The sequence below is a fragment of the Macaca thibetana genome, chromosome 6 (assembly GCF_024542745.1).
Source record: "Macaca thibetana thibetana isolate TM-01 chromosome 6, ASM2454274v1, whole genome shotgun sequence".
In the NCBI taxonomy this organism is placed as follows: domain Eukaryota; kingdom Metazoa; phylum Chordata; class Mammalia; order Primates; family Cercopithecidae; genus Macaca; species Macaca thibetana.
This window is the reverse complement of record NC_065583.1, coordinates 66,331,886-66,354,747: the sequence shown is the minus strand read 5'-3', so window position 1 is coordinate 66,354,747 and position 22,862 is coordinate 66,331,886. Positions and strand designations below refer to the sequence as shown.

Below are 22,862 nucleotides of genomic sequence, written 5' to 3'. Positions count from 1 at the left end.
TAAAATCTTAGTGCCAAGATAAAAGTGTGCATTAGTACAACCTTCTTAAAAAGCAGTTTGGCAAAAAAAAAAAAAAAAAAAAAAAAAAAAATCAAATTTAAATTGTGCACACTTTTTGCCCCAGTAGTTCTTATCTATAAATTTAAAGAAACATGCAAATGGGCAATTATACAATTTTTAAGGATCTCACAGCAGTATTTTTGTAGTTGTGAAAAATTAAATATAATCAGTGCCTCATTTGCCATTAAAAATGGTAAAAAGTGCAATTACTTTTGCACTGACCTAATAGGTTTATGCAATGCAATACTACGCAACTATTAAAGTATGGCTACTGAAAGGCATTCATGATATACTGTTGAATGAAAAAAAATACCACAGGCCGGGCGCGGTGGCTCAAGCCTGTAATCCCAGCACTTTGGGAGGCCGAGACGGGCGGATCACGAGGTCAGGAGATCGAGACCATCCTGGGTAACACAGTGAAACCCCGTCTCTACTAAAAATACAAAAACTTAGCCGGGCGAGGTGGCAGGCGCCTGTAGTCCCAGCTACTCGGGAGGCTGAGGCAGGAGAATGGCGTGAACCCGGGAGGCGGAGCTTGCAGTGAGCTGAGATCCGGCCACTGCACTCCAGCCTGGGTGACAGAGCGAGACTCCATCTCAAAAAAAAAAAAAAAAAAAAAAAAAAAAAAAAAAAAAAAAATACCACAGAATATTTAGTACCTCAGATCTTTGTGTATAGTATATACACATATATCTATTTATATAAGTATATATCATATTGGGATGAGTAATACTTAAATGTACAGATATTTAAAGAATATATATTCTCTATTTTTATATCTCTGTACACCGAGAGATTAAAGGTCTGAAAGATGTATGCAACAGTGGTGTTTACCTCCAGGAAGTATAGGCTGTGGGTATAGTATAGGCTGGGATAGGGAGAGAACTATCACCTTCTCTTTAAATTATAAAACTAAATGTCGATTTTAAAAATAAAAGGTTCAAAGTGAAATAAGCTATTTTTTAAAAATGTAAATATCTGAATTATTAAGCACCAGTAATCTCAATAGCACTTACATAAAAGTTCATTTTCTCACCAACTTGAGATGCTGCCTTTACTGTATTCTAAATGCCATTGAGTCTATTTCTGGAATTCCTCTTCTGTTACATTGAACTTCCTATTTTTAAAGGGCCAATACAAAACTTTTCATTCATTCAACATTAGGAATGCCTTCCAATATCCATACTTTACCAGTTGCGTAGTATTGAGTTACATAAATGTATCATAATCAGTGTCTTTTCACAATTACAAAAATGTGGCTGTGAGATCCTTGAAAATGTATCATTGCCTATTTGCATGTTTCTTTATGCTAAATCTCTAGATACAGAGTATCTGGGCCAAAAAGTGTGCACACTTTTAAAAATTCTGATAGCTTCTGCCACGGCAGATTTAGAGTATGTTTTAGTGTCGGATATGGCTGGTCCTCTCTAATTCTTTTCAGTTTCCACGGTTTTTCTAGTATGTTCTCTCAAAGGACAATATAATTTTTATTGGAATGGCATTGAATTTATAAATAAACCTAAGTGGGGAAAGACATGTTTTGATGTTGTCTTTCTATCTAAGAATATCATGTATCTTTTCATTTGCTGGAATCTACATATTTGCCACTCAAGAGTTTTTTTTTTTTAGTTTTCCTCATACAGATTTTAATGTGTCTTAAATTTACACATTAAGTTTTCTTTTTACTTTTGCTATCACAAAGGTGGTCTTCTCTTCAAGTATCTTCTAACTAGTTTAGGTTTGCATACATATATATATATATGTATAGTCTTGTTACTCTTTTTAGTAAACATTTTTATTGAGCTATAATTATACATACAGAAAAGTGCACAAATCATATACAGCTTGATAAATATTCATAAGGTGAATGCACCTATGTAACCAGCACCTAGATCATGAAACAGAACATTACCAGCACCACAGAGTCCCCTTGTACCCTCTTTCACTCCTACTGAGTTAAAGCCAGTTGAAAACTAATGTATACTATATGGTTCCACTCATATAAAATTCAAAAACAGACAAAACTAATTGATGGTGATTTTGATAGTGCTTACCTTTGGGAAGAGAGGTAGTGACTGAAAGGGGGTGCTGATTTCTGACACCATACATAAATGCTGTTTTGAATGAAATGATTCAAAATGGAATCAAAGTATGCACTGGTGAAGCCTACTGATATTTGTATGTAAATTGTATTTAATAGCTACTTTACTAAATTCTTTTATTGTTTAGTTTTTCTTCTGGTGAAGCCTACTGATATTTGTATGTAAATTGTATTTAATAGCTACTTTACTAAGTTCTTTTATTGTTTAGCTTTTCAACAAATTCCTTTGGGCTTTCTAGATACATATTCATATCTGCAAATAGTTTTAACTCTTCCTTTGCAATTCACATCTTTATTTTGTCTAACTCCATTGGCTAAAACTCTCAACACATTAAGTAGTAGAGGAGTTAGTGGGCATGTCTTGTTCCTGACTTCAGTTGGAAAGTCTTTTTTGCTTTGAAATTTAAGATGCTGGCTTTTAGGTAGAGGTACAATGTTAATTGATTATTCATCAATTTCTACTTAGCATATTTCACGTGAGTGCTCAATTCTATCATGTCTTTTCTGCAAAGATGAAGATATTTCTTAACTCTTAATATGAATATTAATAGATTATCTAGTATTGAATTACCCTTGCATTCTTATAATAAACCCAACTTAGTCATGATTACCTTTTGAAAGTGCTGTTGGATTGTTTGCTAATGTATCATTAAAACTTTTTATTAATATTCATGAGATTGCTCTATAATTTTCTTTTTGGTACAATCTTTGTCAGGTTTTTGAATCAATGCTATTACATTCACTTTATAAAATGAATTTAGCAGTTTCTTCTTTTTTTTTTGGCACTTTGAGGTTCAAGATTCTTTTCCTAGTCTCTGGAATTGTTTAAGCAAGAATGGGATTATTTAATCTTAAAAGGTTTGGTAGAAATCCCCTTGAAACAATCTGGGCTTGATGCTTCCTTTGGTAAGGGGTACTATTTGTTTCTTCTATGGCAACTGGTTTGTTGTGACCTAAATTTTGGCAATTTGCATTTTTCTCAAAAGTTTTCGAATTTATTGTGTAAAACTGCTCAAAGTAGTCAATTTAAACAAATTTCCTCTTTTACTATTTCCCCCTTGTCATTTAAATTTTTGTATTTGTGCTTCCTCCTTTTTTTCTTAAATAGATTAGCTGGTAGTTTATCGCACTCAACTCCCCGCACTATCCATCACCAACTTGGATTTATTGCCTTTATTGTTTTGGTTTGCTACTAGTAATTATTTCTTGTTTTTATTGTTATTAATTCCTTCCTTCTGCTTTATTTTGCTTTTTACTCCAAGTGTTTGGTACTTGGTTAATTTTCACCTTTTCCTTTTACTGATAATTGCATTAATTACTATAAATTTCCTGTCATATTTGCATTTTATTTTTTGGCAAATATTAGGTTTTTATCTGTCTTGCGTCATGTCTTTCTGGTGTGCTTTCATTGTCTGTGAGGATGTTGATCTATTTATTATTTCTCATACTAACTTTGAATGGAGTTGGACTGTAATCCTGGCTCACTCACTCTTTTTTTCCCCTTAACTGAAACGAGTTTTTCTGTACTTTTAGGTGGGAGGAGTGCTCTAGGATGACTTCACAGCCTTAGAGCTCCCATTTTCACAGTGATTTAAAAGAATATATATATGTGTATATATATGAAAATACATATATATAATGTCTCTGTATCTTGGCCTTTCTACCCAATACTTATCTAGATATTTCTTTTGTCCTATTTTACCCATCCTGCCCATTTGAATTCTAATTCTAGAAGTTTGTCCTCAGTGCTGGGCTTTGTCTCATAAGCTTCAAGATGTACACAGCAAAAAAACCCAGACTGCTCTAATGCAGTCATCAGACCTTATTATATTGCTTTAACATTCATCTGCAAATGGGATTCGGTAGTCACTTCCCAGTTTCAGTGTCTGTTCTTAGATTGGCCCACTGCACTTTGTAGTGAGAAACTGTGGGCAGTGTTGTAGTTCTCCAATTTGCAGAGCTGTCAGAAACCAGCTGCCTTCCTTCTACTTCCTCCCACAGATACTGAAACTATGTGGGTCAGTGGTTTGTCCTCGCTTAGTTGTATTTTGAAGTTCATAGAGCTACCTTGTCATCTAGTGTTGTAATAGTGTCTATAGTGTCCTAGTTGCTCTGTATTTTTATGGGGAGATTAGAAAACAACAATGTTATCATCATTTTCCCTGAGGTTAAACTGTTAAGACCTCTTTCTGTTGTAGGAGAGGTTTTAATTACAAAAATAATTTTATGATCATTATAAAGAACCTATAATTTGAAATTTGCTATATTCCAGGTACTATCCTAAGTGCTTTATCTGCATTATCTCATTTAATCCTAAACCCTGTGAGTTAGGTTTTACCTATTTTCCTTATTTTATCAATGGGAGAGTTAGGGTCCAAGATCATGCCACTGAACTGGCAAATCTGGGATTTAAACCCAGGTCATCTGATTCCAGAGCACCTCCTCATTAACTGTCTCTCAAAAATGATCAGGTCCAACAGTTTTCAAATTATATACCACCGTCAGCAAGATTTCTATATGAATTTAGATTAAATACAAATAACTATTTAAAGATCTAATAACACATATATATTATAGATCAAATCTAAAAACACTGAAATGATAAACAGGTTAAATTATGCCATATGATCTGACTAATCTTATTTGTATGCAGATGCTCAAAACAAAGCTCCTCCTCCTACCTTCTAAAAAAAAAATACCACAAAATTAGGGGGCAGGAAGGAGACAATTAGGGAGTAGGAAAATAGAGCTTTTTGAGATTTCAGACTTCATATTTCCCCTCATTATATCACTCCTGTTAAGGAATAAAGTATATATGTGAAATATTGCTTATAATTTATTTAATCGATAAATACTTTTCTTGTAAATAACTATTTAGAAAAGTCAGAAATAGTTTCTCCACAATTCACACTGGCCTGCTATTTTCTGGTCAATTAAGTTGCTATGGAATGTGAACATTTACTAGTCCATAAAGTTTCACAAGGAAGTCTCCCACAGGTATATCAATTAGAAGCATACTAAAATTTATCATCTTATGGTATTAAATTTTAAGGAGTTAGAAAATATTTAGCCTTATGAAATACTTTTAGATTGGAATTTTCCTGTAACTTACATTTATGAATACAGTCATACAGTTACTACCTTTATTACCTCCTAACCTTTCTTGGTGATACAGAAAAAACAATTTGGGCTTTTTATATAGTACTAAAGCCATTATATATATGCTACTTCAACTTCCAATGTCTAAGAGATGACTTAGTTTGAGATATGGATGTCTTAATCTGCCAGGATTTAAATAGTAGCAATTGGAATAACCCATAGAAGGATAACATCTGTTAGTAAGCTTAGTTTTTCCCCCCACCATCAGAAGATTTTTTTATTTCTAATTAAAAAACATACAGTTGGCAAACTCAGGTTTAAAACTAAGCATGCCAATAATAAATGAATCATTTCTCCAAGTACATACTGTTTCCCTTGGGAAGGACTGTTATTTTATGACATTTTTTTCTCTAATTTAGAAAAAAAGATAACATTTAAAATATTACAATGCCTAAACAGTGATACCAGTAATATAGTTTTTATACTGATGTTTATATTTCAACATTTATTATCACCAAGACTAACTAAACCCAACTCCTTTAGTGAAGAGATTTCTTTCCCCATTTCAGTACTAGACTCATAGTTCTGAATGTCACTAAGCAAGTAATGGATATGAGTTATTGATTAATTAATTACTAATGAAGAGTTTTTATATTATCTCCTTTATAATTAGCTAGTTCATAAACTTAAGAAAACAAAACAATGAACAAAAACAAAACCCTATTTCTTATCCTCTAAATGGTTACATTTGCCTTTCACTTACCTGAAAATATGAGAATAAAAATGACCATGTATAGAGTTGCACCACTGAATCTATTTGAATGGTTCTGTTTTTGTATTTTTCACTTATTTAGTTTGAAAAAAATTAGAAAAGCATTAGTTTGAAATTAGAGTAGCTAACACACTGGGGGCAACGAATTAAAAAATTCAAAAGGCTAAAAATAAAAACACAAAGTATCTTTCCTTCTAGATAAAAAAGATTGTTTTCTTCCTAGAAAGCAAGAAAAGAAAAAAAAAAAAAGGCAACTAATGATTTGAGAATAAAATCAAACATAACTGGTATTCACCACAGCAATGTCTAAATAAATGACCCACATAGCACAAAACTTTCTCATTCACAATCACATATAGTTAAGTTGCTTTTCCCTCAGTTACATAATAGTTGTCTTCAAATAATCTCCTTTTAGAAAACTATCATATTAGTTAAACCTATTTATTCTTACTGTGAAGTTATTAATTTCATTTATATAGGCCACAAAGGTTTAATTGGCACACTTTACTTAAGAATAAGACAAAATAAGTCACTCTTTTTTAAAAAAAATTATGGTAATCTATTTTCAAAGAATAATCCCAGATACTTAATTCATTAAAGCAAATTTTCCACCATCAGCAGTGAGCTTTTTAAATGATCACTAAGTGTTCACCTGAAGATTATCAATGCTATATGAAGTGCAAACTTGTTTTGAAAATTCGTGTCAATTTTATAAGATACAATTTGCACTGAAGAGTTTTTAAAAAGATACCCTACACACATACAGTTAATTTGCCTCAAACAACTTCTTAGAAATACAGTATAAACATTTAAGAACCACGACAAAGTTGTGGTTCAAACTTCAACAAAGATTTTCTCGAAACCCAGTAAAAAGATTACTGGCTCAAGACCATATCCCAAAGTGACATCAGCAGGAGATTTGATTGTAAGACTCTACCTTTTAAAAAAAGAGCACACTTGGTTATACATGGCTTTTAAACTTGAGCTACAGTTATGCTACAAATCCCCCCATCCTCCCAATCTAAAGTCAGTCATGTGGAGATATGTACATTCTCTGAGCATTGTTTAGAGTCCTTGGTTTTCCAGCTTTGATGGAGATCTAGAAGGCGTTCAGAAGTCCGTGTGCTTACATTCAGAGCAGGATGAACTTTACAAATTCCACTTTCCTCCATTAGTGACAGGCCACAGATCCCAAAGTATGCATGCAAAGCATCTGAAAAGAAGGCATTTAAAACATCATAACAGGCATTCCTACTTGTACATTCTACAAAATATTTCAGCTACATATTTACCGGCCCATCACTCCATTAAAAGTTTAGAGAAATGCTAATATAGTTTTTAAAATATTTGCTTTCTCAAAGTCTCAAACATCAATTAAAAAAAAACCCAGATGATCAAAATAAAATATTTTATTCATGAAAATATCATTAACAAAGGAAAACAGTTTCCAACTGAAGAGCTGATACTATCCATAACCTCTGTGATGAAAAGACAGGAGGAGCAGCAGTCATATGTAAGACTTCTCACTTGAGGGAGTTTCCCTTTTTGCTTACTACAGAACATGGAAATGAGTAGCTTCAATGCTGTATCATTAATTTTTTTTTCTTTAAAATGAAAACAAAACTCTGAATCTAAGTTGCAATACCCCTTGCTCCATGTTTTGCCTCTGAAAGTTCCCAAACCATAGGCAGGACTATCCTAACACTGTGTTAAATAAAAGGAGCTTACGCAAAAATAATCCATTCTGGAATGCTGTGCCATATTTAATCCTCCTATTTAGGGTAATGTCAGTCATTGTAAAAATATCTGATCTGACAATAAAAACAAACTCACATTCTATTTGGTTGAAATAACATGAGTGCTCATACCATGACAATTCTGCACTGGCTCACTAGTTTCCCATCTTTCAAGGGGCAGTAATCCTCTTCTATTAAAGTGGCCAATGAAATCACATGGTCATTCTTGCCTAGGAGTCTTATGTAGACTTCTTGAAGAGCTCAGAGCTTTGCAGTTATAGGAACACTACAAAGACAGTTTTGTACCAGTCAAAAATTTTTTTCTACTTTTGAATTGGCCAACATTTATGGCCTTAAGAGCTATTAAAGTTCAAAACAGGCTGGGTGTGGTGGCTCACACCTGTAATCCCAGTACTTTGGAGGCTGAGGAGGGTATATTGCTTGAGCCACACGAGTTTGATACCAGCCTGGGCAATATGGTGAAGCACCATCTCTACAAAAAATACAAAAATTATTCAGGTATGGTGGTGTATGCCTGTAGTTCCAGCTACTCCGGAGGCTGAGGTGGGAGGCTCACCTGAGCCTAGGGAGGCTGAGGCTGCAGTGAGGCATGATTATATCACTGCACTCCAGCCTGGGCAAAAGAATGAGACCCTGTCTCAAAACAACAAAAAGTTCAAAACATCTTACCACATCAAATTTTGTCAAAAGGGTTAAAGGAAAAGCTTTACTTACAAGAGTATCGCTTATTTTTTCAAAACAGAAACGACAAATAGTTGTGCTTACTCAATGCCATTGTGAAAACATTATTTCACTAATAGAGGCCCATGTTGATCACCTTTTAGGCCTTTTCAGAAAATACTTAGGTTTCTTCTGGCTCACTTTCCTTTGACTTTCAGACTATAAAAAATAAATTTGATTTTGCCTGTAATATTACATCATTCCATATAATTATTCTAAAACTACAAAGCGTACAAAGCAACATTAAGCTGTTTTCTAGAAACCAGGAACCTTTTCTAGGAAAAATTACAACAGAAAATATACATCCATAATAACATAAAATAGAACTGTGTAATACTAAAATCTCTCTGGGTAAAGTACCAAATAAAACTTATGTTTTTCTCAAAAAGATTTTTGTAACAGCCAATGAGATCAGAACTCAATTGTTTCAAGCCTCAAATTGCTGTTTTTAAAAAACTCCTTATCTGTAGGTGGCAATGTATAAGCACTTTACATGTGGAAATATGTTTACTCCATATTAAAGCACTTTAGATGCTGAAATATATATATATTCCATAACAAAAGCTCATTCTTTAGAAATTTCTTTCATAAATGTATATAAAATCCCTTTGTGTCAAATTTGCTACTAAATTTACTAAAACCAAGAATAAGCTTAAAGAATCTCGTTAAAATGATTGTAAAGGTTCTGGGACCAGATCTTTACACATAAATTCAATTTAGCAAAGACTTTCTATGCTTTCTAGTGCATACTCTGAAAACATTGTAATGTATCTGTAAAAAGTAAGTAGTACATCCAAATATTTACACAAATGTTAAAGTTAGCAACTGATCTCTCCGGAAAAAGCCTCAAGAACTTTCTTTTTAAAAAGCTATTGCAAACACTGAATGTATTTCAAGTATGTTTACATAAGAAATGTTTTCTAAGAGATTGTCATTTCCCTATTTCCATTATTTGTTAAAACAGTAGCCGCACTGATTGAAAAAATGGAATAAAGTCCAAAATAATTCTCAGTTTTCTTGAGGCACTAGAGATACAAAAAATTTCAAAATATTATTTTTCTTGAGAAATTAACTTCTGAAAACACACTTTGGCTTACAACTTTGAAAGCAATGTACACTTTCTCTAAGAAGGCATGTTTTACTATGGATTGATTGATTTAGTCTCGCTCTGTCGCCCAAGCTGGAGTGCTATGGCACGACCTTGGCTCACTGCAACCTCTGCCTCCTGGGTTCAAGCAATTCTCCTGCCTCAGCCTCCTGAGTAGGTGAGACTACAGGTGCGCACCACGATGCCCGGCTAATTTTTTGTATTTTTAGTAGACACGGGGTCTTGCCATGTTGGCCAGGCTGGTCTCAAATTCCTGACCTCAAGTGATTCACCTGCATCAGCCTCCCAAAGTGCTAGGATTACAGGCTTGAGCCACCACACCTGGTCTTTTATTTTATTTTACTTCATTTTATTTCTTGAGATGTACTCTTGCTCTGTTGCCCAGGCTAGAGTGCAGGGGCATGATCTTGGCTCACTGCAACCTCTGCCTCCCAGGTTCAGGCAATTCTTTTGCCCCAGCCTCCCAAGTAGCTGGGATTACAGGCACTTACCACCAGGCCTGGCTAATTATTGTATTTTTAGTAGAGGCAGTGTTTCATCACCAAGTGGCCAGGCTAGTCTCAAACTCCTGACCTCAAGTGATCCGCCCACCTTAGCCTCCCAAAGTGTTGGGATTACAGGAGTAAGCCAATGCACCTGGCCCACCTTAGCCTCCCAAAGTGTTGGGATTACAGGAGTAAGCCAATGCACCTGGCCTACGAAACATGTTTTATATGAAAATACAGGCAAGTAGGGGTGTAAGGAAATATTCCTGCTCATTTCAAATACAAAAATATGATTTCAAGAGCTCCTTATTTATATTCTGATTCAAGTACACATTCCAACTATAGCAGTTCTGTGATGGAAGATGAACGCTGATACGGCACTTTCTAGGCTGATAATAAAAACCACGACTCTATTGCAATACTGGCAAAAACAATCATTCCTTGTGTCTAGTTTCATATTTGTAACTAATTCTTTACTTGCTTATCAAAAGTGTCAGTGTTTGAAATTATTTTAACACACTCTTAAATGGATTTTTATAGGGAAGCTGTATATACGGTTATTTTGCTGGAGGTGAAAACGTAAGTCGGGTGAGGTGTAGGCTACAAAATGATGGTAGAGGTGGGAGAGGAGCCAAATTTTGGGAGGGAGGGCCTTGAGTGCCATACCATTTATATTGTCTGAATCTGTTGAAATTTGGAGAACAAGAGTATGGGAAGTGAGAAACACATATTCAGGATTTGAAATATTTTATTTAATGATTTTTTTTTTTTTTTTGAGACAGAGTCTCACTCTGTCACATAGGCTGGCGGGCAGTAGTGCAATCTCGGTTCACTGGAACCTCTGCTTCCTGGGTTTAAGTGACTCTCCTGCCTCAGACTTCCACATAGCTGGGACTACAGGCACGCATCATCACACCTGGTAATTTTTGTATTTGTAGTAGAGTCAGGTTTCAACATGTTGAACAGGCTGGTCTTGAACTCCTGACCTCAAGTGATCTACCTGCCTCAACCTCCCGAAGTGTTGGAGTTACAGGCATGAGCCACTGCGCTCGGTCTATTTAATGACTTCTGAAAAGAGTAAGAACTGATTTCCTTCAGGATCGGGAGTAATTTACTATCCTTAGCTCAAGTCATGACTAATAATCCTAATGGTTTTGGATGGGCTAAATAATTCTCTTCTTTGGAAAGGACCCATTCAGACCATCTATGTTATTGATGAAAATGAAATAAAACATTACTAAGTAAAATATTTGGGAAAAAATGCACACTATACCCATGCATCTTGATAATAAACTCTTTCCTTTATACTCCCCAATACCCTAAATCTATCCTAAGCTTACACAATATACCTTTTTAAAAATAATATTTAATGTAACTTTGCAACTGTGCCTTTTTCTATCATATGCCTTTTCTGATAAAGATGCTTGAAGATCTATTCAGGAAATAAAGGTTGTTCTGGATTCACAAAGAAAATAATTACCTGGATGACTGTCTGGCCACTTGGCAAATCCCCCTACAAGGCGATCTTGAGTTGATAAGATGTAATTTCTATTTTTCTCAAAGTTAGTGTATTGGAAAATTTTTAGAAGCTGAAATGACATGACAAAACTCATATCAACCTTTGGCTCAAATTTCAGATGTTTGTCATTTAGATATGCTTTTCTTTAGCTAAGGTGCTCAGACCAACTCTACGGGGCCTTGAGCACTTGAAATGAGTCAATCACATTATCTTTTTTATTTTCTTATCAAATCTACTCTCCTTTTCTTGACCCTCTATTTCCTTCTTCTGAATCAGGCCAACTGTACCCTTTGAAGCACATTAAGCTAAATTCAAAAGACAACTCCAATCCACTCAACATAATCAGTCATTTTAAAAAGTAAATTTTATCTACCCATATTTTAACTCTTATGATAAGCTCTTTAGCTATTAGTTATAAATTAGTAGTAATTGGAACTAAAAATATTTTTTAAAAAAAGAGCAAACAAAAATTACTAACCAGATGCTAGAGACAGTTTTGAAAATAGTAAAGAAGTATAGCTCTTTAATTAGGAAAGAAAAAGGTAAGACAAAAATGATTGCAACATAAAAAACTATATAGTTTTTAATGATTTAGGACATGTACTTGGTTTTTCTCTCAAGATCCCATAAAAGTAAGATATAAATAAGTAAATAACACTGTGAAGTTCAAGATGAGGTGCGCAGTAGGTAAGAGGGATCAAGAAATTTCTGAAGATACCAAACAATTTAATATATGTCAATGAACCAGAGAGCCACAGCTTTTAGTGACTGATGAAGAAGCATTATTTCTCAAAAAGAAAAGCTAAACTCATAAGAAAGTTATGGTACAAACAAGAAACAAATTTATTCATTTACATTGATTTAATTAATAGACTATAAGGAAAAAGGCTTTTTTGAATCTTGATGTTAGGAACATTTTCCATCAGTGGCACATTGGTCATTAAATAAAAATGAAAAAAGGATAATATTAACACTGCACTTGGCTTAGCAATAAACAATATTTGCACTATCATAATAAGTGTTGGTTACTGGTTTTCAAATTTTAGAATCAACCTATAGGCAAAGCCTGAAAGATGTGATTATTAATACTGAAAAAAAATATGAATGCTTCCTAACTTGACATTATAAAAATAAAGGTAACCTTATATAGCATTGGAAGGTAGAAGATGAGGAAAAGACTCAGAACTAAACATAACGGGTAACAATTTGTTGGAAAAGTGAGAGGCTAAATCTTAATTTCTCTTAGTTGGGAATCATCAATAATATCTAAAGGTGATAAGAAGTTAGTCTGTGATTTAAAGTTACAGAAATGTCCACAAGAATTAAAACATTTTTAAAAAGTTTAAAAGTGGTTGCTTTCAGAAAGCTGTCAAAGACTACTGATGTCAAATAAAAAAGACTTGGGACAACTTGAAAGGGTTCCTATTGACTAAAGATGGGACAATTTAAGCATTATATATATATATATTTTAGTCATATATGACTAATATATATGTATTATATATGACTAAAAAATGTTAAAATCTATGTATTCACAATGATTCTAAAAAAAAAAAAAAAAAAAAAAACCAGAAACAAACCAAAAAACCCCAAACTCTAAAATCTAATATTTCATTGGAAAGGCTGAGGGGATGGTAGGGAACCAATTCATTTTGTTGAACACTATTAAGGGAAAGAATTCGGTATTTATCTGTCCTTCTCTGTACAAAGTATATCTCAGGGGAAGGTAAAATAATTCTTCTTTAAAAAACAATGCTAGTTAATAAATTGAGATGGAATGAAAGAATACCACTGTTTTATAACCTCTTAATGCCACAACTGATTTAAGCAATGATCCTTAATGCTTGTCAAAACTATTCTATAAAAAGTTGATAGTTTCTATAGACTAGCAATGAACAATCCAAAAGGAAATTAAGAAAGCAATTTCATTTACAACAGCATCTAAAATGATTCAATACTGAGAATTAAATCTTAATAAAAAAGTGAAAGATTTGTATGTTGAAAACTACAAAACATTGCTGAAAGAAACTGAAGACCTCCTGTATAAATGGAAAAGCATCCTGTGCTCATGGATAGGAACACTCAACAGTGTCAAGATATCACTACTACCCAAAGTGATCTACAGATTCAATGCAATTTCCATCAAAATTTCAAAAGACTTTTTTTGCAGGAATGGTAAACTCAATTACCAGATTTATATCAAATTGCAAGGGGCTCCAAATAGTCAAAACAATCTTGAAAAAGAAAAGTTGGAAGTTTCAAACTTCTTGACTTTGAAACTTACTACAAAGCCACAGTAATAAAAACAGTATAGTACTGGCACAAAGACAGCCATACAGAACAACGGAATAAAATAGGAAGTCCAGAAACAAACCTCACATATATAGTCAACTGACTTTTGACAAGGGTGCCAAAACCATTTAATGGAAAAGGGCAGTCTTTTCAACAAATGGTGCTAGGAAAATTAGATATCCACGTGTCAAAGAATGAGGTTGGATCTTACCTTACATCACATACAATAATTAACTCAAAATTGATGAAAGGCCCAACATTAAGGCCTAAAACCGTAAAACTATTAGAAGAAAACACTGGGGAAAATCTTTATGACAGTGGATTTAGCAATAGTTTTACGGACATGACACCAACAACACAAGCAATAAAAGAAAAATTTAGATAAAATTGGACTGCATCAAAAAACTTTTGTAATTAAAGGACACCATCAACAGAGTAAAAAGGCAACTCAAGGAATGAGAAAACATTTGTAAATCATATATCTGAGAAGGGATTAATATCCAGAATATATGAAGAACACCCACAACCTTATAACAACAAAAGAAACCAGATTTAAAAATAGGCAAAGGGCTTGAATAGAAATTTCTCCCAAGAGATATACAAATGACCAATAAGTACATAAAAAGACACTCATTATCATTAGAAAAACGCAAATCAAAACCACAATGAAACGACACTTCATATAAAAAATGGCTATTTTATATATAAAACAAACAGAAAAAACAAATGTTGGTGAGGATGTAGAGAAATTGGGACTCTCATACATTGCTAGAGGGAACATAAAATGTTGTAGATGCTGTGGAAAAGTTTGGCATTTCCTGAAAAAGTTAAATGAAGAACTACCATATGACCCAGCAATTCCACTTCTATATACATATAATACCCCTCAAAAATGAAAGCAGGGATTTGAAAATATATTTATACACCCATGTTTTTAGCAGTATTACCTGCAATGGCCAAAAGGTGAAAACAACTCAAGTGATCATCAACAGATAAATGAAGAAGGAAAATGTGGTATTTATATACAATGGAATATTATTATTCAGCCATTAAAAAAATGAAATTTTGACATATGCCATGTCATAAATAAATCCTGAAACCATTATGCTAAGTGAAATAAGCCAGAAAACAGAAGGACAAATATTGTATGATTTCACCTATATGAGGCACCTAGAATACACAAATTCATAGTGACAGAGAGTAGAGCAGAGGTTACCAGGCTGAGGGGAAAGAAGAATAGGGAATTATTGTTTAATGTGTACAGGATTTATGCTGGGTAAAATGAGAAAGTTTTGCATGGTAGTGACGATTACACAACATTGTAAATTGAATTAATACTAGTGAATTGCAAACTTACAAATGTTTAAAGTGATAAGTATAATGTGCTATGTATATTTTCAACTCTGGAGCTCTTTAATTAAAAGGAGAGATAATTGGATATTACATGCCTCTTGGTGTGATACAATAGGAAATATATGTGATACAATAGGAAATCACTGGATATTTAATGATAATAAGCAATTATGGCTAATTGTTTAGATGTGATGACACTAGGGTTCTGTTTTTTTATTTAAAGTTATTTTCATTTAGAGATTACATTAAAAATTTTCCAAAGAATATAAAAAATGCTATCTGGGATCTGCTTTAAAATAATTCAGTGAATGGAAGGGAATTAGTTAGAGTATAGATAAAGAAAGGGTAGCTTCGGGTTGATAATTGTTGAGATGGTTGATGGACACATGGGTGTTCATTACACCATTCTCCCTGCTTTTGAATATGCTTGAAATTTCCCACAGTCAAAAAAAAATTGAAATGATGAACCTGAGAAATAGTACTCCAAGTGAGGAGAGACAGGGAGACTACTGTCATCATTTTAAATCATTCTTTTCCCAATGTTTTTCAACCTTATACATAAATTTTAAGAGAAAAATTTAGGATATTACAGAGAAGACAAACATGGACTCCTCTAACAGACTCCTGTTAGATTGCAGAATATCAGAACAAGGTGACAATTCTTAAAGATAAAAAGGCAACTTTAAAATAGAGAAAACTTGTGTGTATTTAGTGACTAAGTAACCTTACAGAATTAGGTATATTAAAAGGTAATAGAGATGGGAAAAAATGTGCTGGCACGTCAATTGATGAGTTTCAGAAGGTTTAAACAAATAAATAATAAAAAAGTCCCTACATGGTTTTTGAAGAAATGACCCATGGTTTGTCTTTTAAGATTAACACCTTCCCATAAAACCTTTACTGGTATCATTTTCAGACAGATCCCTGATTTACATGAACTAGTCAGTTCCAGTTACAAGTTTTTTATTGCCTTACATCTACAAGAAAGTAAGTATTTAATATGTTCTATATAAGGTTTAAGTAGGCATAAAACTCAAGTTCTGAGTTACCTGAGTTTTCTAAGAATGAAAATTTTCAAGCAGCACAAAAGATCACTGAATTCTATGGAAAAACCATAGAAAGACTAGCTTTGGCAGAGCAAAAGAGAAAATCCAGTACCCTAAACCTAACAATATTTAATACACATTACAAAGACCAAAACTTTTTAGCACAATTTATATGAACACAGAATATAGGTTTCTCATTTTTTATTATTTCTCTTACCTTTAGAGTTGCTCCCACCCAAAAAGAATAACAGGTGTCTACAGGCTTATTGGGTCTTCCATGATAACCATTTTGTTGCCTCATTATACACCACCTCTTTATTCTGTTCAACTCTTTTTCTGAAAAAACTTCTTCTAGTTTACCCATCAGACATAGTGAGGCAATGCCACAAAAAGTAGATCCTCCTGTTAATCAAAACCACACAATGTTTTAAACTTCAAATTAGATGCTTATGAAAACAGTACAGAATGTTCGAGGGGAAAAAGTGGTTATATAATTCTAGAAAATAGTGAATAAAATTTAAATTTAAAAGATGAGATTTTAAAATAACCACTATACACAAGTCTTCAATATTTGATAAAACAGAGAATAACATAAAGCTATAAGAAACATTTTACTTATGAAAAAAGTAGTAAGACTTGGAACAAGACTAAGGGACTTGTTTAAAATTACACAGTTAATGGCAGATTTGGAACTAAAATCTGGGACTACTAACTCCCTGTCCAGAACCCAATCACCTGAAACTGATTTTTAAGTCCCTTAAAGACAGTATATTGCTGATGAATTGAGGTTCCATTACCCCTAAGCTATAGACAAGTTTTCACACATAACATAAACAACTTAGAAGCTGATATACAGATATTACAACTAGTCAGCTTAAGAATTTTAAGGAAGTAGTTTACAGTCCCACCAACAGTGTAAAAGTGTTCCTATTTACTAGTTCAACCATTGTGGAAGACAGTGTGGTGATTTCTCAAGGATCTAGAATTAGAAATACCATTTGACCCAGCCATCCCATTACTGGGCATATACCCAAAGGATTATAAATCATGCTGCTATAAAGACACATGCACATGTATGTTTATTGCAGCACTATTCACAATGGCAAAGACTCGGAACCAACCCAAATGTCCATCAATGATAGACTGGATTAAGAAAATGTGACACATATACACCATGGAATACTATGCAGCCGTAAGAAAGGATGAGTTCACGTCCTTTGTAGGGACATGGATGAAGCTGGAAACCATCATTCTCAGCAAACTATCACAAGGACAGAAAACCAAACACCGCATGTTCTCACTCATAGGTGGAAACTGAACAATGAGAGCACTTGGACACAGGGTGGGGAACATTACACACCGGGTCCTGTCGTGGGGTGGGGGGGCTGGGGGAAGGATAGCATTAGGAGAAATACCTAATGTAAATGACGAGGTAATGGGTGCAGCACACCAACATGGCACATGTATACATATGTAACAAACCTGCACGTTGTGCACATGAACCCTAGAACTTATATTAAAAAAAAAAAAAAAAAGAATTTTAAGGAAGAAAAGAATGGTGGGGGATGGGGGTGGTAGGAAAGAGAGAAACCAAATATGAAAGCAGATGCACAGCATTACTTCAAAACGTATTCATACCCACTGCGTAGGCTGAATAATGCCTCCCCAATATTTAAGTCCTAATCCCTGGAACCTGTGAATGTTACTTTATATGGAGAAAGAGGCTTTGCAAATGTGATTAAGTTAAATGATCTTGAAATGGGGAGATTATTCGGTATTATCTGGGTGGGCCCTAATTGTACTCACAAGAGTCATTACAAGAGGAGAGAAGGAGATTAGACTAACAGAGAGGTGGCAGTGGGTACCACTGCCAGGTGGCAATGCAACTATGGTGCCAGCGATTTGAGTGTTGTAGCCAAAGGCAAGGAATGCCAGCAGCCACTAGAAGCTGGAAAGAATCAAAGGACAGATTCTTCCCTGGAGCCACTGCTGGCGAAAGAAGCCAGCCCTGTTGACATCTTGATTTGAGCCCTGTAATTCTCGGCTCAGGCTTAGTCACAGATGTATAGCTCTGGCCAGAAGTGGAGAGAATAAATTTGGGTTGCTTTATGCCCCTATATTTGTGCCAAAATGTTACAGCAGCAATAGAAAACTAATTAATATACTCACAAAGGTACTTTCCTCAGGAAATGAAAAGTCAGTATTTTTCCATATAAGAAAAGAAACAACACTTTTTACTGGCACTATTTGTTGTCAACTCCAAACAATTTGAATACACTTATACTTGACTTCACCTAGTGATTTTTAATAATTTTAGCAATTTAAATGTCTTGTTCCTAATATATCTCATGCCTTAACTATCCTTTTGGTGTTACAAATCTTGAATGTATTCTCTGGCAAAGGAAAGGTGAGCATTCCCTCTAGAAAACTCAAGGTAGCTATCATATTACAAGTGTTACTGTCAGCTAGGAACTATTTAATCTTCAGAATTAGCTGGGACATCTATATTACTCTTGAGTGAATCAAAAGAAAAGCTAAAAAAAATTTATTGCAACCTTTTAAAATATTTCTATTAAGCAACTATTAATCCTATTTCCTTTCCAAATGACTCATTAGTTTCAATTTTTCTTTCATAACCAAGTCATGACTTCAAGTGTTATTACATCATTAAATATAAAGTCTCTAATAGACAGTAAGTAACCTTTAAAACTCCCGAAAAGTAAAAAGAGGCAATTAAGAATTACTCTCCAAACTACCTATTAGGACTACTTAATGCAAGCTGGCACAACTCAAAGAAAAAACACTCTTTACTTTGTCCAAACTAATGGATTTTGAAAATAGTAACTACAGAAGTTTGGACACTGGGTTGCCAGAAACATTTACAAAGTCTAAGATTAAACTAACATTCATTTACCAACAGGTAAGCCTGTTGCTCCAAAAGTCTCTTGTTTTACACAAATCTCTAAAAAACTAGTTATAAAACCCCGTATAAAAACTAGTATGTTAGGCTGGGCATGGTGGCTCATGCCTGTAATCCCACCACTTTGGGAGGCCAAAGTGAGAGAACTGCTTGAGCTCAGGAGTTCGAGACCAGCCTGGGCAATATAAGGAGACCCCCGTTGCTACAAAAAAATATTTAAAAAATTGGCCAGGCGTGGTGGTGTTCACCTGTGGTCCCAGCAACTTGGAAGGTGGCAGTAGGAGGATCGCTTGACTGCACCCCAGCCTGGGCGACAGAGTGAGACCATGTCTCAAAAAAAAAAAATAGTAGTATGTTAGAAGAGTGTTAAAGGCAGACATAGAATCAAGAAGAAAAGAGAAGTGACATCTTGATAATAAGTAGATTACAAAATACTATTTAAAAACAGGCACAAGAACTAAAATGGAGTATCTTTTTGGGGCTAGATGTCATTAGATCAATGATCTGTACACACTTCAAAATACTTCAAGCATATTATATCATATATTAAAAGTACAATACTAGAATTGTTCTTTATTACAATGATTTGAGTTCATCAAGAAAAGGTGAAACTGTGTTCATTAAGCCTTAGTTGAAGACACAGTATGAACAAAACTTTAAGGATAATAGTAAGAATATTGAGGCAAATACAAATAAAAGAATAAGAAAGATTTTCATCTGAAATGGTTAAAAGTTTGCCACCTACGTGATGTGCTTCAGTTACATGGAGAATTAGCATATGCAGAATACCTCAGTCATAAAACATCACAGATGGAAGGGACCATAGAGACTCTCTCTTAACCTACCCCAATTCTACCAAGTGCAGGGTAAAGGAGGTGTTCCTGACTTCAGCTCTGTTATGTCATGATCTACTTATATTTTAACAGTGTTTAACAGTTGTAACTTATTTTGCTCCCGCAGGTTTTCCAGTTCAGTTTTAGATATTCTCTTAGTACTTGTATATACTAAGTTATCAGAAAAGAATCCATGTCCTCTGAAACTTAAGGTAGTCAACAATCATATAGCTAAAGTAGAAAACTAAATAAATAGGCACATAAATAAGCACATCATTTTACAATTAAACACCATATTAAAAAGGTGAAGTAATTTTTTTTTTTTTTTGAGACAGGCTGGAGTGCAGTGGCGTGATCTCAGCTCACTGCAACCTCCGCCTCCTGGGTTCAAGCGATTCTTGTGCCTCTGCCTCCCGAGTAGCTAGGATTACACGTGTGTGCCACCACGTTTGGCTAATTTTTTTTGTATTTTTAGCAGAGATGGGGTTTCACCATGCTGGCCAGGCTGGTCCTGAACCCCTGATCTCAAGTGATCCACACACATAGGCCTCCCAAAGTGCTAGGATTACAGGCAGAGCCACCGTGCCTGGCCAAGTGATATAAATTCATGTGCGTTGAATATTTAGATTTAACATTTATCTTTATATAATTAAGAAGTAGAGATATTTTAAAAGAATCATGGAGCCAAATTAATTTATCTGAACTTCTGCATTATGAATCCTCAGTTGGCGGGGGTAGGCGGGGCAGCGAGAATAGTTTTATCTCTAACAAAGCAGGAAAATTCAATTCTTCCAAAACAAAAGGAACATTTTACCCTAAAACTGTACAAGACGAGCATCCCTAATCCAACATTCTGAAATCTGAAATGCTCCCAAATCTGAAACTTTTTGAGCACCTGCATGACATTCAAAGGAAATGTTCACTGGAACATTTCAAATTTCTGATTTCTAGATTAGGGAAGCTTAATTGGTAAGCATAATGCAAATATTCCATAATCCAAAACACTACTGGACTCAAGTATTTTGGATAAGGGATACTCAACATGTACTATCTTAAGGGAATCATGGGGATAAAGAGAATCACTACATTTGATGATCATGGCCTAAAAGGATAAAATATATCTTTTTAGTTTTCATGAAAAATGGGCTCCAAGCTAAGCAACAGTTGGAGAATAGTAGTTGAATTAAAAAATATATATATATAAAATAATATTTAAATTGGGGAATGAGAAAGGCACATGAAGAAACTAAATTAATAACAAACTGTAACAGAAATACACCTTCCAAATTCAACTTTCCAAGCAAGAGATGCAAAGTGGAATACAGGATAACTAATTCATCAAATAGTACAGTGTACAAGGGCATATGGAATAAGGCATGAATGACCAACTTACAGTCCAGCAAAGATAAACAGAGGTAAGTACCATAAAAATGGCATGAATTAAGTATTATGGGAATACAGAAAAGGGAAATATTGCTCAGAACTAAGGGAGACAAAAGATGATGAAATGTTTTACAGAGAAGGTGACACTGGAAGCCCTGGAACCAGGTATAGAAAGATAGATTAAACTCTTGACTGTTATGAAAAGAGAAACAAGCAGAAGCAGGTGGAAAGGAAGCATTTCAAGCAAAGGAAAAGGAATATTAGCAACGTCCAGAGGTGAAAAACCACGTATAAATGTTTGGAGAGTATATTTTCTTATAACCTAGAGTGCATGGAAGGGGTCACTCAGATGTGGGTCTACAAAGTTAGACTGAAATCAGATTACAGACAAATAAACTAAGGGACTTAAATGCAGGCAGGACAAGATTACTGAGCAAGCACAGGGTTTTAAAGTGGGTTATGACACTTACCTGATATGTGAGCCTACTAAGCAAGTGACTTCTCTGAGTGAAATAACAGTAATTATTGTGGTTTTGTACTGTGTCAACTTGGCTAAGCTAGAATTCTGTTTCCCAGGATCCACTTCCCTGTATGGTCAAAAGTTAGAGAAATCTGTGTGAGACTTGTAAGGTGGAAGTTAAGTAGCACTCATTACCCTGGTTATGGTTAGAGGAGATAAGCAACAAAGGCAGTGGTGCTAAGTCCAGCTTGCCCTTATTCTCCCATAAACTTGGCATCCAAATCCTTCTTACTCTTGCCCTGGTTACGTCAGGCCCACATACTGTGAAGGAGCACCAGCCCTTCACAGACTTATCCACAATCTGGCAGGTGACTGTGTCTGGCTTTCTAGATTTCCCTATGTGGCCTGACCTGTCCACCCGTGCCACTGCTTCAGAAGGCTTGTCAATGATTTTCCCTGACCCTCCAACTACCCCTTTTATCTTCTTCCACAATTGTGTATAAAATATTTCTATTACAGCCTTTATTCTTTAATACTCATAGTGGTTTTACTTCTCTGAGTTCTAAAACAAAAATGTCTATTCTCAGAGGGTTGATATGAGGATTCAATGAGACTGTATGTAAAGTATCAGATGGTAGTGGGCACACAGCAGCTGGTTAATAAATACATTATTTTCCTCTTAGTCTGTAGATCACGGATTATAAATTGATAATTTATGGACGACAACTGGTGTAACTGGCAAATTAAAAACAAAAATAGAAAAGGAGATTAAAATTAAACTCAAAATTCTGGATTGCTGGATTCCCCCGGCCAAAAAATATTTTTAAAAATCAATAAATCTATGTTAGCTCTGAATAGCAACAACAGGCTGAAGAGGAGAATGATGGTTTTAAAAATATGCAGTTTGAGATACTGAAGTCATATCGAGAAAGATGCCTGGCAAGCAAATGGAAA

The 22,862-nt window shown here is 34.5% G+C and overlaps 1 protein-coding gene across 4 annotated transcripts in view; it reads right to left on the bottom strand.

Moving 5' to 3' along the window:
- Positions 1-2,273: 2,273 nt before the first annotated feature.
- Positions 2,274-22,862, bottom strand: part of PGGT1B (protein geranylgeranyltransferase type I subunit beta) — a 55,916-nt gene continuing 35,327 nt past the window's right edge. The window contains exons 7-10 of one of the 4 annotated variants that reach the window (XM_050793083.1): positions 16,530-16,714; positions 11,583-11,691; positions 7,082-7,245; positions 2,274-6,969 (exon numbers count right to left, since the gene is read on the bottom strand). In XM_050793083.1, the coding sequence (XP_050649040.1) occupies positions 6,940-6,969; positions 7,082-7,245; positions 11,583-11,691; positions 16,530-16,714 (488 nt within the window). In that variant the 3' untranslated portion in view covers positions 2,274-6,939. Of the gene's footprint in view, positions 7,246-8,554; positions 8,669-11,582; positions 11,692-16,529; positions 16,715-22,862 lie in introns of all 4 variants that reach the window. The other 3 variants (XM_050793085.1, XR_007726256.1, XM_050793084.1) reach the window with 3 other exon arrangements.